This window comes from Sminthopsis crassicaudata, chromosome 4, assembly GCF_048593235.1.
Source record: "Sminthopsis crassicaudata isolate SCR6 chromosome 4, ASM4859323v1, whole genome shotgun sequence".
In the NCBI taxonomy this organism is placed as follows: Eukaryota; Metazoa; Chordata; class Mammalia; order Dasyuromorphia; family Dasyuridae; genus Sminthopsis; species Sminthopsis crassicaudata.
In genome coordinates this window covers 117,218,702-117,235,284 of record NC_133620.1, presented here as the reverse complement: position 1 = coordinate 117,235,284, position 16,583 = coordinate 117,218,702, and the positions used below count along the sequence as shown (strand labels likewise).

The following is a 16,583-nucleotide window of genomic DNA, read 5'->3' as shown; positions in this document are numbered from 1 at the left end:
CTACAATGTAAATCACTTCTAATTGACAAGTGTTACCATATTAAATTGATAATTATTCAAAACTTTCAAGAACTATATAAAACTTCAACTATCTTTAAAGAGATAGTTTAACATTCTGTATGCCTATATGCATTGAAGTTGTTGTGGTTATGTGCATTTGTTTTAAAAATAATATACTTTGATGTTTTGTTTGATCTCTAATCTCCTTAGAATGGCTACTTACCTTCCTTGGTAGGGATTGTGATCCATCTATGCTTTTTTATCTTGTGCACTTTCTGTCTGTTTTACTCGTGGGAATCTTTAAAAAAAAAAAAAAGAAAAAAAAAAGAAAAGAAACTCATGAAATCATGCAAAACATTTATTTCCATATTAGTCATGTTGTGAAAGAAAGAAAAATCAAGAAAATGGAAAAAAAAACATGCTTTGATCTGTACTCAGTTCATCAATTTGAAGTTAGCTAAGCCTTTCACAGTTGATCATCTTTATAATAATGCTATTACTATGTACAATATTCACTTAGTTCTATTCACTTCGCATCAGTTTTTATATATAGATATATATTTTTTCTGCATTTGTGTTTGTCATTTCTTTTAGTACAATATAGCATTTCATCACAATTATATGCCAAAACTTGTTCAGCCATTCTCTTGTTGATGGGCATCCCCTAAGTTTCCAATTCTATGCTTCTACCAAAAAGGCTACTTTAAATATTTTTGTACATAAAGTTTCTTTTCCTTAATATTTTGTAGGTAACACTTGATGAATTTTGGTTAGATCAGGCCTCTTCACCTAGTGGCAAAATGAAGGACATGTAAATTTAAGATGAGTGGATAATGAGTATCCTTGAATTCAAGGTTAAATTCTAACAGAATTCTATGCACTTATGTTTAGCCTTATTTGATCTTCTCATATTTGGTGTCTTCAGAGAGAAAGGTGATAGGCAGGTCTGATTCAAATCCTGGGAGTGTAGGTTTGATGTTGAAATGAAATGTAATGTATTGGTCATTGAATAGATAACAAAAAAAGTTTACTTAATCCTAATGTAGGAAGGATATGGAACATATATAATAAAGCATTTAGTTTCCATGGTAATAGTCCCATTTGTTTTTCCTATGAAAATTATCTGTACATCAGAGCAAGGTATAGTATAATGATTTGTGTAATCTTCTGTTATCTATCATTCTGAAGAGCACTGAACTCACATGAGTAGTGTTTTATGTAGCCATAAGTACTCAGGGTATAAGTTAAATACAATATATGTATACATGTCCAAGCAGTTATTTTGCTGTACAAAAAGAATCAGACTTTGAAATAGTATACAATTAGCCTGTGAAGGAAATCCAAAATGCAGGCAGACAAAAATGGAGGGATTGGGAATTCTATGTAGTGGTTCATAGTCATCTCCCAGAATTCTTTCCTTGGATGTAGCTGGTTCAATTCATTACTGCTCTATTGGGAACTGATTTGGTTCATCTCATTGTTGAAGAGGGCCTCATCCATCAGAATTGATCATCATATAGTATTGTTGTTGAAGTATATAACGATTTCCTGGTCCTGCTCATTTCACTCAGCATCAGTTCATGTAAGTCTCTCCAGGCCTTTCTGAAATCATCCTGCTGGCTACCAGTATGTTAGTTGTATTTTGAGATTGTGGCAGAGCCTGGTGATAGCTTGACTTAAAGTTCTAGACTATGCATATTTTCAGGTAAAGTTGTAGTAGTTATCTTTTAAATGTGTCCATTATCTGAACCTACTTCAGCTTCAATAATCTGGCTTCTTGTCTCACCTTTCTGTTTGTATCCTCAGTGCTTAGCCAGGTGTTTCATACATAATAAGCTCTTAAGAAATGCTATTTCATTTCTTTCAAGAATTCACTCATACTTGAATTGATAAGTATTTACCACATAAGTCATTTTGTTGAATATGAGGTAGCAGGACAAGATCATTAGCACCAGATTTTTTTTTTAGTTTTATAATTGAGTTCTGTACTCTTGTTCTTTTTGAACTTATGAGAAGAATGAATAATAGGCTAGTCAATTAATCAAATGCGTTAAATTTAACTAGAGTCATTGAAGAATCAACTTGTAATTAACAAATATTGTATATTTCATTTTTACTTGATAATATGTTATATTATGAGGATATGAAAAAAAAACTTGAACTTGAAGTCAGAAAACCTGGTTTCAAATCTTATCACTGATATTTACTAATACCTTTATGACCTTGGGAAAAGTGACTTAATTTCACAATAAATAAATTGCACAAGAAGACACAATAAAAGTTTCTTGATATGGTTGAATAAACAATCATTAAGTATCTACTTATGTATCTGCTTCATTCTTTGTATTTTCAGTGCCAATCTCTTCTCTTAAAGAATTTATATTCTAATTGAGTTCATAAATAGATAAGTAAGTATAGAAAATATGAAGATAATAAATAGAAGATAAGGAAGACGGGTATTAGTAGTTAAGGTAATTAACAACAGCTTCATGAAGAAATGTTTGCTTGACCTATATTGCTTGAACTTGAAAAAAGAGAAGATTCTAAGAGCAGGATATGAGGAATGAAAGGATATTTCAGGGATCAAGGATGGTTACTGCCAGAAATTAGATGGAGTGCTATGTGTGAGGAACAGAGAGAAGGCTGACATAGTAAATTTCAGAATGAGGAAGGGAGAGTGGTGTTCAGTGATGCTAGGAAGATAGACTTGGGTTAGGCTTGAATTTATATTTTATCTTATATAGACAACTAATTTTTTTTTTTTTAAGTAGGAAAATGTCATGATCAGACTTCAGAATAGGAAAAAATCATTTTGGCAGTTGTGTGGAGGATAGACTGGAATGAAGAGGAACTTGAGGCAGAGAAGTCAGAAGGCTTTGTTACAATCTAGAAGAGAGGTAATGAGAATCTGAACTAAAAGTAATAGGTGTGTAGAAGGTTCAGATGTAAGAGGTCATATAGATTTAGAAATGTCAACTTGTGGGATATAGTGAGGAATCAAAGAACCAGAGGTTATGAATCTGAGGGACTTCCTCAGCTTCAGTTTCCATTTCTATAGAATGAAGATATATACTACCTACTGTCTGCTGTATGTGAAGCATTTTTGTAAACTGTGTAATGTTACACAAATTTCCTGAGATAATGAAGCTTGGAACATAAGACTCCAAGAAAAAGGCCTATTTAATATGTCACTGTTGAGGATTCATGCAAATAATCACCAGTTTTTTCCTCCCCAGGAAGAAGAAGAGACTACTTGCAAAACTCAAAAATCATATTGGCTTCAAGACTGTGTTTTATCTTTATCTCCAACTAATGATCTCATGGTGATAGCTCGGGAACAAAAAGCTGTCTTTCTAGTGCGTAAGTATGTTCTTTATTGAAGTTTCTTTAATTTTACAAGTGAAGTTTTAATTCATACTGTTGACTTCAGTTTTGTATTGTGATTTGAATGCTATGGTTCTAGAGCAGTATATTTTAGTTGAGGTATTTGTTGATGTTACTTTCACTAGTTCTCTTTATTACTTTGTTCTTCCTTTTTCCCTATTCCCCCTTTTTGCCTTGATTATTTCCTTCTCTATTATATGACTACATGTACCTTAGGCATGTCAGTGGCATCCAGGACAATCACAGGTAAAGTTTAGCTTTGTGTCATTCAAAATCTAGAGGATGATAAACTACTTTGGTGATATAGGAGATCTCTTCAGCTTTAATTTAAATTATAATATGTTGAAGTAATTATTTGTTTTAGGCAAAGGTTTTCAATTTATGATTAGGAGTTGAAATTCTAACATGAATTTGGGAAATATATATTATATGTAGTAAACATTAAGGGCCTATCTTGTACAAAGCACTATTCTAGACCTTAAGAATACGGAGACAAAAATGAAACAATCCTTGTTTTCAAGGATGTTCTATTGGAGAAATGACATGTTTAATAGTCAAAATAGGATCAGATATAAAGTACTTATACTTATTATCAGGTTTTAATCTGATAGCATAAACTTTATAGAAATATTTTCTGTATTATTCAAGGATGAAAATAGATGTGCAAATAGTGAGATAGATGGTGGAATGTTTCAATCATTCAACAAGCATTTATTAAGTAATTACAGTGCTTGGCACTAGCTAAGCATTCAGAATACAAAGACAAGTAGAAAGACAGTCTCTGTCCTTAGGAACTTAACATTCTGATAAGTTATAAAAAATTTTTGAAAAGAGGTAACAGGATGAAAGTACCTGGTATAAAGGGTATATTAGAGAAAGTCCAATGGAGGTGAATAGGGAGGGTGGTCTGGAGAGGAAGATATCACTTTCTTAAAATGGATGTTCTAGGAGAAACCAGCCAATCAGAGGGAAAGGCTTCAGGAATGGCAAGTACTTCCATTGTGAATTACTCCTCCAGGGGTAAAATGAGCTTACTGAGTGAAAACATTTCTATAATGTAATACTAGAGAAAGTCCTTTGAAAATGAGTACATTTTATAGAAGGATGTGATTTTTACATGTTTACTTCCATGGAAAACTTTTTGGACCATTCTTTGGTTTAAAGATAGTGAGACTCTTTAAAACTAATGTTATTGGGTCAAAGAGAATCCAAGTATAAGGTGAAGTATGGTAAACTTAACTCAAGTAACATTCCCTGAAAATTAGAATAGACCAAACAGAAATCAGTGACTCCATGAGATAGCAAAAAGTAATAGAACAAAATCAAAAAACTGAAAGAATAGAAGAAAATGCATAATAACTGATATCAAAAACAATTGACTTGGAAAACAGATTAAAAAAATAATTTAAAACATTTAACTCCCTGAAAACTATGATTAAAAAAAAAAAACTTGAATGTTAATGCTATTTCTTAAGAAATCATGAATGAAAACCACCTAGTTCTCTTGGAATGAGAGGGCAAGAAAAGATAGAAAGAATCTGTCAATTACCTCATAAAAGAAATTCCAAAAGGAAGAGTCCTAGGATGTCATAGCCAGAATTCAGATCTCTGCTGTCAAATAAAAGTATGGTAAAGATTCAAAATAAAGCAACTCAAGTACCAAAGAATCCCAATCAGAATCCTCACACAAGCGTCAGCAGTTTCTACAAAGAGAGAGATGAAATCTTGGAATATAGTATTCCAAAAGAAAAAAGAAATAGCCTTTCAAAAAAAGAATAACAACTTCAAAAACTGAATACAGTCATAGAGGAGGAAGAAATGGATATTTAATATAATTTAGAAGACTTTCAAGCATTTCTGATGAAAAGACCAGAGCTAAATAGGAATTTGGAAAAAATAAATAAAAAAAAAGAAGAGTCAAGAGAAACTTAGAGAAGTAAATTTGAGCAATTGGAAGGAGTTATATGATGCTGTAGTGCTGACATATAATAGAAATAATAGAGTTCCCTTTAGAACCTTGATGTCTTCAGAGAATAATTGTTAGGATTATTATTAGGTGCTAAGTGGGTTGTCTGGTACTTAACAATTCTCTAGCTCAGAGTTTACATTTTTAAAGTTCAAACCTTTGAAGGAGTATACACCTTTAAAAGAGTTTGCTCATTGGTTCTATAAGGAGTTTCCACAAGCCCATTCTGCAGGAGGATATAAGGAGCCAACATTGAGTGGGGAAGGCAGTCTGGATTGGGTCAAGGAGAAGACTTCTTATACTTTTGGAGGTAGAGTCTAATTCTCATACTCTAGGAGATTCAGAGTCAAGATTTCATTCCCACGTCTACCTTCAAGATGGCTGGAGACATTCTGACAGGAAAAGATTTAAGATTTTGAAGGACATAATAGAGGATCTGGATTTTTACTCCTGGCTGCATTTTGGGATTACTGAACTGAAGGGAAGGTTTCCTCCAGAAACTCCCTAAGAAACCTGCTCCCAGAGAAGGATCACAATCCAGAGACTACAGAACATTATAAATAATGAATGAATTAAATGAAGGAGAAAACAGAAGTCCCAGATGGGTAAATTTAAGGGTATTATGAGGAGAACGAGAACCATATACGGTTTTGGTACAATGTCAGGTATCTTATCCTGTCAAACTATGGAAAGGAGGAAGACAGGGAATTTATTTACTATTTTCTTAAGAGAATATACAAACATATTGAAAAGAACTAGAATTGGATGAATTTCATTATTATCTGTAATAGGTTGTATACGCACACCCATACACAGAGTTTGGTATAGAAATGCATCTTTACCAAAAGTCATGACTCTACAAGACATGGATAGTAAGAGAAAGGCACATGAATATACAAACTTCTTATACCAAGTTGCCTGCTATAGAAACAGAACCTTGGATATTTTTGGGGTACAGCAAAAAGGGAAGTTTCATGGGAGGAATCAAATGGAAGTGGCATGGAAGAAGAAAGGAGTAGTAAAGGAGGGGGAGTCAAAAGAAGGAGGAGGAGGACTTGGGAGCATTGTACCACAGAGGGAGGCTATTTGGCCTCCCTTATCTGAAAGAGTCCCAACTGCATAGTTTTTCTGCTGGGCAGATTGATTGGATCTAGGCTTGTAGTTGACTCAGTTTCCAAGGGCATTGAAAAGTTTAATAGAATTCAATTTCAAAAAATGACTTATGTTATGGGGTGGGGTTCATTTCTGGAAAACAGGGTAATTTAAGAAAACAAGTCCAGGGTGCCCCTCTACATACATAAGTAATAGATTATATAGTAAGTAAGTTTTATGGCAGTAATCACTGCAGAGACATTTTGATAGTGTGAAAAGGACATTGGATTTGGAATCAGGAGACCTGAAATTCAAGGAAAAGTCCATTTATTCCTATACTTTCTAGTATTTTTAATAGCAATGGGTGTTGGTTTTTTATCAAATTATTTTTCTGCATCTATTGAAATAGTCATATGATTTTTGTTAATTTGGTTATTGATAAAGTTAATTTCGTTATTGATATTGATAAAGTGGTAATAGTTTTCCTAATATTGAGTCAGTCCTACATTCTTGGTATAAATCCTACTTGGTTATAGGGTATTATCCTAGAGGTGATTTTCTATAATCTCTTTGCTAATGTTTTATTTAAGATTTTTGCATCAATATTCATTAGCGAGGTTGGTCTGTAATTTTCTTTCTCTGTTTTCATCCTACCTGGTTTAGGTATTATTCCCATGTCTGTATCATAAAAGGAATTTGGTAGGAGTCCTTCATTCCCTAATTTTTCAAATAGTTTATATAGTATTGGAGTTAATTGTTCTTTAAATGTGTGGTAGAATTCACATGTAAATCCATCTGGTTCTGGGGATTTTTTCTTAGGGAGTTGATTAATAGCTTGTTCTATTTCTTTTTCTAAAATGGGATTATTTAAGTAATTTATTTCCTCTTTTGTTAATCTGGGCAATCTATATTTTTATAAGTATTCCTCCATTTCTCTTAGGTGATCAAATTTATTGGCATAAAGTTGGACTCCTCTAATTATTGCTCTAATTTCCTCTTTATTAGTGGAAAGTTTTCCCTTTTCATTTTTGAGGCTAACAATTTGATTTTCCTCTTTCCTTTTTCTAATCAAATTAACTAAAGGTTTATTTATTTTGTTAGGTCTTTTTTTTTTTCATAAACCAACTCTTAGTTTTATTTATTAATTCAATATTTTTTACTTTCAATTTTATTAAAATCTCTCCTTTTATTTTTTAGAATTTCAAGTTTGGTATTTTATTAGGAATTTTAAATTTGGCCTTTTTCTAGCTTTTTTAGTTGCAAGCCCAATTCATTGATCTTCTCTTTCTCTATTTTATGCAAGTAAGCATCTAGAGATATAAAATTTCCCCTTATAACCGCTTTGGCTGCATCCCACAAATTTGGTATATTGTTTCATTATTGTCATTTTCTTGGATGAAGTTATTGATTGTGTCTATGATTTGCTGTTTCACCTATTCATTCTTTAAAATGAGATTATTTAGTTTCCAATTACTTTTTTTTATCTATTTTCCCTTGGCCTTTTATTGAATGGAATTTTTATTGCATCATGATCTGAAAAAATGCATTTACTATTTCTGTCTTTGTACATTTGATTTTGGGATCTTTATGTCCTAATATATAATCAGTTTTTGTATAAGTTCCATGAATTGTCAAGAAGAAAGTGTACTCCTTCCTGTCTCCATTCAATTTTCTCCAAAAATCTATCATAACTAACTTTTCTAGTATTCTCTTTACCTCTTTAGCTTCTTTATTATTTATTTTGTGGTTTGATTTATCAAGTTCTGAGAGATCAAGTTTGAGATACTATTATACTTTTGCTGTTTATTTTTTCTTGCAGCTCTCTTAACTTCTCCTTTAGGAATCTCCAGGCTATACCACTTGGTGCATATATGTTTAGTATTGATATTCATTATTTATGGTACTCTTTAGTAAGATATAGTTTCCTTCCTTATCTCTTTTAATTAGATCAATTTTTGCTTTTGCTTGATCTGAGATCAGGATGGCTACCCCTGCTTTTTTTACTTCACCTGAAACATAATAGATTTTGTTCTAACCTTTAACTTTACTCTGTATGTATCACTCTGCTTTCAATGAGTTTCTTGTAAACAATATATTGTAGGACTCTGGCTTTTAATCCAGTCTGCTATCCACTTACGCTTTATGGGAAAGTTCATCTGATTCACATTTACTGTTAAAACTACTAATTCTGTATTTCCCGCCATCTTATTAATCACACATTATACTTTTCTCTTTCCTTTTCCCCTTTGCCTCCTCCCCAGTATTTTACTTATGAGCACCACTTGCCTCAAGCAATCCCCCCCTTTAAAGTTCCTCTCCCTTTCTTATACTTTTCCCCAACTATTTCTGTTTTCCCTTCTATTTAACCTACTCCTTCCCTTTTCCCTTTTCCCCTCCCACTTTTCTATAAGGTGAAAGAAGTTTCTGGGTGAAACCAGATATGTCTAATATTTTCTCTTTGAGCCAAATATGATGAGAGTAAGATTCACACAATGTTCATCCCCCTCCTTTCTTTCCCTTAATTATAATAGGTTTTTTTTTTTTGCCTCTTCCTGAAATGTAATTTCCTTCATTTTATTTCCCCTTTCCCCTTTTTCTGCTACAATCCCCTTTCCTCCTGTAGTTTCTTTTTTATATTATATCAGTAAAATCGAATGTACTCTCTATGTATACCCATAATAGAAATACAGTTCTCAAGAGTTCTTTTCTTTTTTACCTTTTTATGCTTCTCTTGAATTCTATATTTGGAGGTCAGATTTTTTTTATTTAGCTCTGGTCTTTTCATCAGAAATAAATGGAATTCACCTGTTTCATTGAATATCCATATTTTTCCCTGAAAGAAAATGCTCAGTTTAGTAAAAGGGTAATTTTTCTTGACTGCATTCCAAGTTCCTTTGCTTTTCGGAATATCAGATTATAAGCCCTTCAATTCTTTAAGGTGGAAGCTACTAGATCCTGGGTAATCCTTATTGTGGCTCTTCAGTATTTGAATTGTTTCTTTCTGGTTGCTTGTAATATTTTTTCTTTGTTTGGATAGTTCTGAAATTTAGCCACAATATTCCTTGGAGTTTTAATTTTGGGGTCTCGGGAGGTGTTCGGTGAATTCTTTCAATAGCTATTTTACTTTCTGATTCTATGAATCTTGGCAATTCTCTTTAATGATTTCCTGGAAAATAGGGTCTACGCCCTTTTTTTTCATCATGTTTTTCAGGGAGGCCAATAATCCTTAGATTATCTTTCCTAGATCTGTTTTTCAGGCCAGTTATTTTCCCATTTAGGCATTTTACATTTTTTTTCTATTTTTTCATTTTTTAAATTTTGCTTTACTAATTTTTGTTGTTTCATTGAGTCATTCATTTCCATTTGTTCAGTTCTGATTTTTATTGAATTATTTTCATTTACTTTTTTTTTTTTTTTTGCTTCTTTTTGTATTTGTTCAATTGAATTTTTAAATGAATTGTTTTGTTCTATGGAATTTTTAAGAATTATTTTCTTTTTCCATTTCACAAATTTTATTTTTCTGAGAGTTGTTTTCTTTTTCCATTTTGTCAAATCTATCTTTTAATGAGCTATATGCTTTTCCACTTCACTAAGTTTATTTTGTGTTGCCTTTTTCAAACCCTCTTGCAAAGTTTTAATTTCCTTTCCCCATTTTTCTTCTAGGTCTCTTTTAAGACTCTTTTTAATTTCTTCTAGGAGAGCCTTATGTGATGGGGACCAATTTATATCACCCTTTGGGGCTTTATCTGGAGACGATCTGCTTTTAGTCTCCTCAGGGTTTGAAATCTGTTCTTCTCTTTTACCATAAAAACTATCTATGGTTAGAGTTCTTTTTGCTTTTTTATTCATTTTTTAAAAAAGTTGATATCTGTTTTTAGGGCAAGGGGGGGGGGTTGTCCAAGCTTCCTCTATAAGTGGCCCCAGCAGTGGCTGTGCTAGGTCAGTGTGTACTGCCTTCCAGTGCTGGGTGGGTGTGGCCAAGTCCCAGGAGATTCTGATATTTAAGAGTTTACCTTTTGTGTTTGTGTTGGGTGTTTTATAACTTCTCTGCTGATCTACTGGCTTGCAACCAGGGCAGAGTAGCCAACACTGCTATAGATTCCTCCCCACTGCATGGAACTCCCACCACCTTGGTCTGCACAGCCTGCACTGGAGTCTGTCCTTGCCCTGCTTGTACTTAGCCCGCCTCCCTCTGTGCCAGATTGAAACAGACCTTTTCTAGTGATCTTCAAAATTATCTTCTGCTGGTAATTTGTTGCACTCTGAATATTTGTGGATTCTGCCAGTCCAGAATTAATTCAGAGACTGGATTTGCTAATTAGTCTGAGGGTCATGGGAGAAGATCAGAAAGAAGTGTGTCCTCTCTACCATCATGGCTCCATGCTTCCCCCTCTTCACTCCCCCCTCCCCCCCATCCAATGAGACATGAAATTCAAATCCTTTTTAATATTTATTAGATCTTTGACTCTGGGCAATTTCCTTATCTGTAATAGGGAGATAATAATACTTGTAAAACCTGTCTCAAAAAAGTTGTTGTGATGAAAATTTGTATAAACCTTATAGTATAGTGTATCCTATCATCATCATTCATTATCAAAATTAACAACAGTATATGCTCTGGAACTAGTAACACAACTCCCATTCATACTTGCCAGTCTGTTGAGTCCTTAGTTGAGTCCTCAAAAAGCAGTTGCCACATCTTCTCTCATGTATCCATGGGACCCTTAGAGGCTAATTTTTGTAATTCTGTTGTTTTAAGAACCCCTAGCAATATGCATTCTTCTACCATTATTTTATATCAGTAGCCAATCAGCCTTAATTAGCTTTCAGAAAAGGAGTATTTACTAACATATAATACCTTTCTCCCTTCCCTTCTACCCATATACATATATTTTTCCACTATTATAGAGGGTTAAAGAGGGTTCTTAGCTAAAATGTGGCAAAAGAGTAACTCAGAATTCCTGGTGCTGAAACTCCTGTTTGGAGAGTTATTCATAAAGTTTTCCTTAGGAGTAGACAGATGTTTTCTGTCCTCTCTTTGCTCCAAATGATTGATTTCCTCACAGGGATATAACTAACTTCTCTTTTCCAGCCAAGTGTTTTAATTCTCCAATTTTCAACTTGACTTCTATTTTTAAAAGACCTGCAGATTTGATCTCCCCAGCAAATGCCAGCATACTTCTTGTGAAGCACCATTCCATTTTATTCAATGACTTTCAGGTATTTCTGAGCGTAATCAAATTTTATTGATTGGTTAGTTGATTGGTTTTAATAATGATGTCTGGTTCTTGGTCACATTTAGTTCATATCTCTGATTGACTGAATATGTAGGGGCATCTTTACCTAATAAAGATAAACATTGTTTTTAATTGCTCTAAATGTAATAAGGTGATTGACTAATTCTGTGTTGTTGTTTTTTTAATTGTTTTGGGGTTTGCCAGAGTTTTTTGTAAGCACTAAAAACAATAGTCCATTATAACTTTGTAAAATAATGTTGATTTGTTAAATTGTATCACCATGCACTTAGAAATAAAGAGGATAACTATTAAATTTAATTACAAATTATGTCACATCAATTTTTTTCCTGAGATTCAGCAATACAGGGCACCAGGGAATCTGAAAGGCTGAAACTCTTGAGTCAATGCACTGGGGTTGGACAATCGAGCACTTGAGGCTAATTACTGATTGGACAATAATCTATAAGAATATGTTTGGGAAATGGCCCTTCCTGCTATCCTGTGCTGGCCCAAATCTATAGCAAGGACATACTTAGCACCTGGACAAAACTTGTTGTGGCTTTCTGAATATAGTAAGCTCTGTAGGATACAAGCCCAACAAAATAGTCATAGTGGAGTTAATCTTCCAATCACCTATTACCAACTAACAGGTGTAGGTTCTTACGCAAACATTTCAGTACAGATTAATTACCCCTTACCAGCATATAAGCAAATTGCTGCTGCTGCTATCAAAGCATGGTCTTTTCTCCCCAGTAAAAATGACAAGGGTGAGGCCTTCACAAAAATTGCACAAGGGCCAAATGAACCCTTTGCTGATTTTGTGGGATGTTTGCAGACAGCTGTCATAAGAAATAATGGTGAAAATGCAGTAACAGGCATTATGCTAAAGAAAATGCTAATGAGGTTTGTAGAAGGATTATACAAGGACTACGCAAGGATGCCTCAGCACGCAAATACCTTTTATAGCCAGGCTATGATGCAGACTTCCCAAGATCCCAACATGGGAAGACAGGGTCCCTTTTGGCAAGGAACTTCTAGAGAGACTTTCAATAGGTAAAGTAGGGCATCTGAAAGCTCAATGTTGGCAAAGAGACAGGGTGGGAGAACAAGATCTAAAACCCATGTTCAAAATGCAACAGAGTCTTCCATTGGGTATCAGAATGTAGACAGGGAAACGGGATGAGGGGCCCAGCCCCAGGGCCCAAGGCAAAAAATACTTGGGGCAGTCAGCCAGGAATCAACCTGATGGGAGAAAGGGATTACAGTTGGGGAGAATAGAGTTGTATGCAGCTGGGACAACTGAGATACCCCCTGGAGAGGTGAAATCTGTTCCTCTCCAGCCTGTGGATCTCTTGCCTCCAGGCACAGTAGGCTTGACCATTTCACTTCCTGAGTGTGCTTACAAAAAAGTGTCCATACATACACTGATGTGGGAAACTGGGGAATGTATAGATAATATCCCAGTCACTAATAAAGGTAGACAATGTGTGACTTACCAACCAGGAGAACTAGTGGCATCAGGTTTACTGATACAGACTCCTAATAAGCAATCTGGTGATAGTCGTCCAGATTCTGCTTCCAAGCAACAAAATCCAGGAATATATAGAACAGCTAACTGATCTATGCTCACTATTTATATAAATGATATACCATTAGAAGGATTGGTAGACACTGGTGCAGATTGTACAGTCTTTAGAGGTGCCAACTGGCCCAGTCACTGGCCAAAGATTAAGGCAGACACCTACATGTCTGGCTTAGGAGGATCAATAGCAACTGAAGTTAGTGCTACCCCTTTGAGATGGATATTTGAACGTGAAACAGGAGTTTTTACTCCTTTTATAGTTGAAAAAATCCCTATCAATCTGTGGGGAAGAGACATTTTACAACAATTAGGATTAAAAATGAGCAGGGCTGCTGTTGAAGGCCTGCCAACACTTTCAGCTGTTCCTGTCCAATGGAAAACTGATACACCAGTGTGACTAGAACAGTGACCCTTAGATAGTGATAAAATTCAGGCCTTATTAGATATAGAACAGTAGCAACTTGACCAAGGACACTTACAACCTTCTCTAGTCCTTGGAATTCCCCAGTATTTGTTGTAAGAAAGAAATCTGGAAAATGGAAGATGTTGACTTAAGAAAGGTAAATGAACAGATAGAAACTATAGGAACTCTTCAACCTGGATTTCCATGTCCTACTCAGTTACCTAGAGAATGGTCTCTTTGGGTTAAAGACATTAGGATTGTTTCTATTCTATCCCTCTAGATAAGGAGAATATGAAAAAATTTGCCTTTTCAGTGCCCAGCGTTAACTTAGCCGAGCCTTATAAAAGATGTGAATGGACAGTTTTGCCACAAGGAATGAAAAACAGCCCTACTATGTGCCAAATGTATGTTGCTGCTGCTCTTACTCCAGTAAGAAAAGCATTTCCAAAAATAATGTTATTACATTACATGGATAATATAATGGGATGTGCACCTGAGGAACAAATGTTAGAAGCATGTCTACAAAAGACCATGGAAACACTAAGGAACTACAAAGAAATAATAATTCTAGGGACTAGGAGGTACAGGGAGACTAGTCAGGGGCACTTCTGCTAGAGAGGAGGAGGTGAGGTCCCAGGGATCCTGTGCTGCCTACTCTCTTCACTTCTACTGTTAAAGACCAAGAATAAAGACTTTTGCTTATCCTGACTCTGACCCAGGATTCTAACGCGATCGCCACAAGGGAAGGCCTTCAAAAAAGAACAGAAGTTTCACAATTCACTGTAAAGCTATCTAGGATTTGAGACTACAGACTCTGCCAAATATACGCCAAAAGAGTTGCTGAGGATAGCAGTCATTAATTTGAGGAAAGAGTATAAGAGTAATGTCCTAGATTACTACTTCAGTAATTACAGAGACCCTTGATTTCTTGATTTGAATTAGTCAGAGAAATGAACTAAGTGTGAAGGAAGTCTAGACATTATTCAAAGGACTCATCAATCAAAGGCTTTTAAGTAAGTATAGAAAAAGTCCTTGATTAATTTGGAAAGAATGAAGGCCATTGAATAAATGAAATGATGCTACAGAGGAATTGCATTAGAATTGGCTGAAGAAACTCAATCATGCCCTAAGAGTTTTGTATAGAATAGCTAGCAGTTTTGTATTCAAGAATTTTCATTGGCAAGTTTAGAGACTTCTAGCCAAGTCCTGGAATAGATATTGTTCTGGAGGCCAAAAAATATATCTATAAAGAGAAAGAAAGACTTTATACTTTGACTGGAAGATGGCAAACAGAAAACTGCAGAATCCCTTTGATTCTACATGTACTTATGGGAAAGTGTGTCTTACTTTCTGAAGGAATATTTTTTTACCCAACTGTTCTTTCTATTCAACCTTAGTAATTGGCCCTAACTAAAAGCTAATTAAATTGCATTGAATAATTAATATAAAGTGAATATGGAGGAAGAAAAACTATTAGGGGCTCATGAGCTATAGCAGTAGGAAAAAAATCCAACAAATTCATGGTCTCCTAGAGCCCTGAAATGAGAAGTATCAACTGTTTGCTGAGACCTAACCTGCTAGTAGACATAGGAATTGAGAAAGTAGAATATATTCAATGTTTATGGCACATATCTATAAATATGAATTATTATTAACCACTTCATCTTGAGGAAAACATGGTAGAAAAGAATGAATTTGCACTAGTCCATTGATATCTAATTACTTTGGATGTCATGATTATTTTAATTAAAAATTACATGGAACCATATATAAGAATATTAACTAATCAGAAATTTTCAGATTTAGAAATTGCTTTGTATATTGAAATGTTATGTAAACATGTTATTAGTAAAGTGCTCTTATTTACAAATGACATCATACTGATTATAAAACATTGTCAAGCTCCATGGAGATTTGTATCCCTCAAGAGTTTGGCCTGACAAACCACAGAGGAAATACCAAAGAGATGAAGAATATGTATTACTCACATTGGGACAGGTAATTTGATGGACAACCTATACAATATATCTATACTAGGTAAAGACTGGAGTTAGACCAGAAGAGCAGTGACCATGCCTCTCTCTGGATCACACCACCTTGGAAGCACTGAAAACTGATGGAATTAATTCTAAAAACAACAACAGGAAAATTCTGAAGCTTGTAATAATGCCCCCTTGACTGTGATAGCAGAATGCAACTTTAACATAAAGTTAAAAATGAGGAAATAAGTTGGGGAAAAAAACAAAGCCAACAACAACAAAAAATATCATTAAAAAGCTACTATGGTGACAGGGAAGATCAAGACAGAAACTCAGGAAAAGACAATGATGTCTAAACAGCTACAAGCAAAGCCTCAAAGAAAAATGCTAATTGGACCCAATCTGTAAAAAAAAATTCCTGAAAGAGTTAAAAGAGATGAGTGGTAGAGGGAAAAAAAATAAAACAAAATGCAAAATTGGCCTCGTGATAAAAGAGGCACAAAAATCCATCTGGGCCAGGAGACGAGAGAAGGAAGCCAGGTAGGGATGACAACAGAAAAAGGCAAAATTGGCCATATGGAAAAGCTGTACAGAAATTCACCAAAGAAAATAATTCCTTAAAAATTAAAATTTGTCAAGTGGAAGCTCATGACTCCATTGGACACCAAGAAACAATAAAACAATCAAAAGAATGAAAAAATAAAAGGAAGTGTGAAATGTCTTAACAGAAAAATAACTGACCTGGAAAACAGATCAAAGAGAGACAATGTAAGAATTGTTAGACTGCCTGAAAACCATGTTAAAAGGAAAATAGACATCATATTTCAAGAAACTGTCAAAGAAAACAGTTCTGATAGCTTAGATATGAAGGTAAATTAGAAATGGAAAGAATATACTAATCACCTCCTGAAGGAGATCCCCAAATGAGAACTCCCAACAA

General features: G+C 34.4%; 1 protein-coding gene across 2 annotated transcripts in view; it reads left to right on the top strand.

The window, feature by feature from the left end:
- The window catches only part of RAB3GAP2 (RAB3 GTPase activating non-catalytic protein subunit 2), a 118,300-nt gene that overhangs the window by 29,393 nt on the left and 72,324 nt on the right, over positions 1-16,583 (top strand). For both annotated transcript variants that reach the window (XM_074309200.1, XM_074309199.1), the window contains exon 3: positions 3,237-3,360. In XM_074309200.1, coding sequence (XP_074165301.1) covers positions 3,237-3,360 — 124 coding nt within the window. The remainder of the gene's footprint in view (positions 1-3,236; positions 3,361-16,583) is intronic.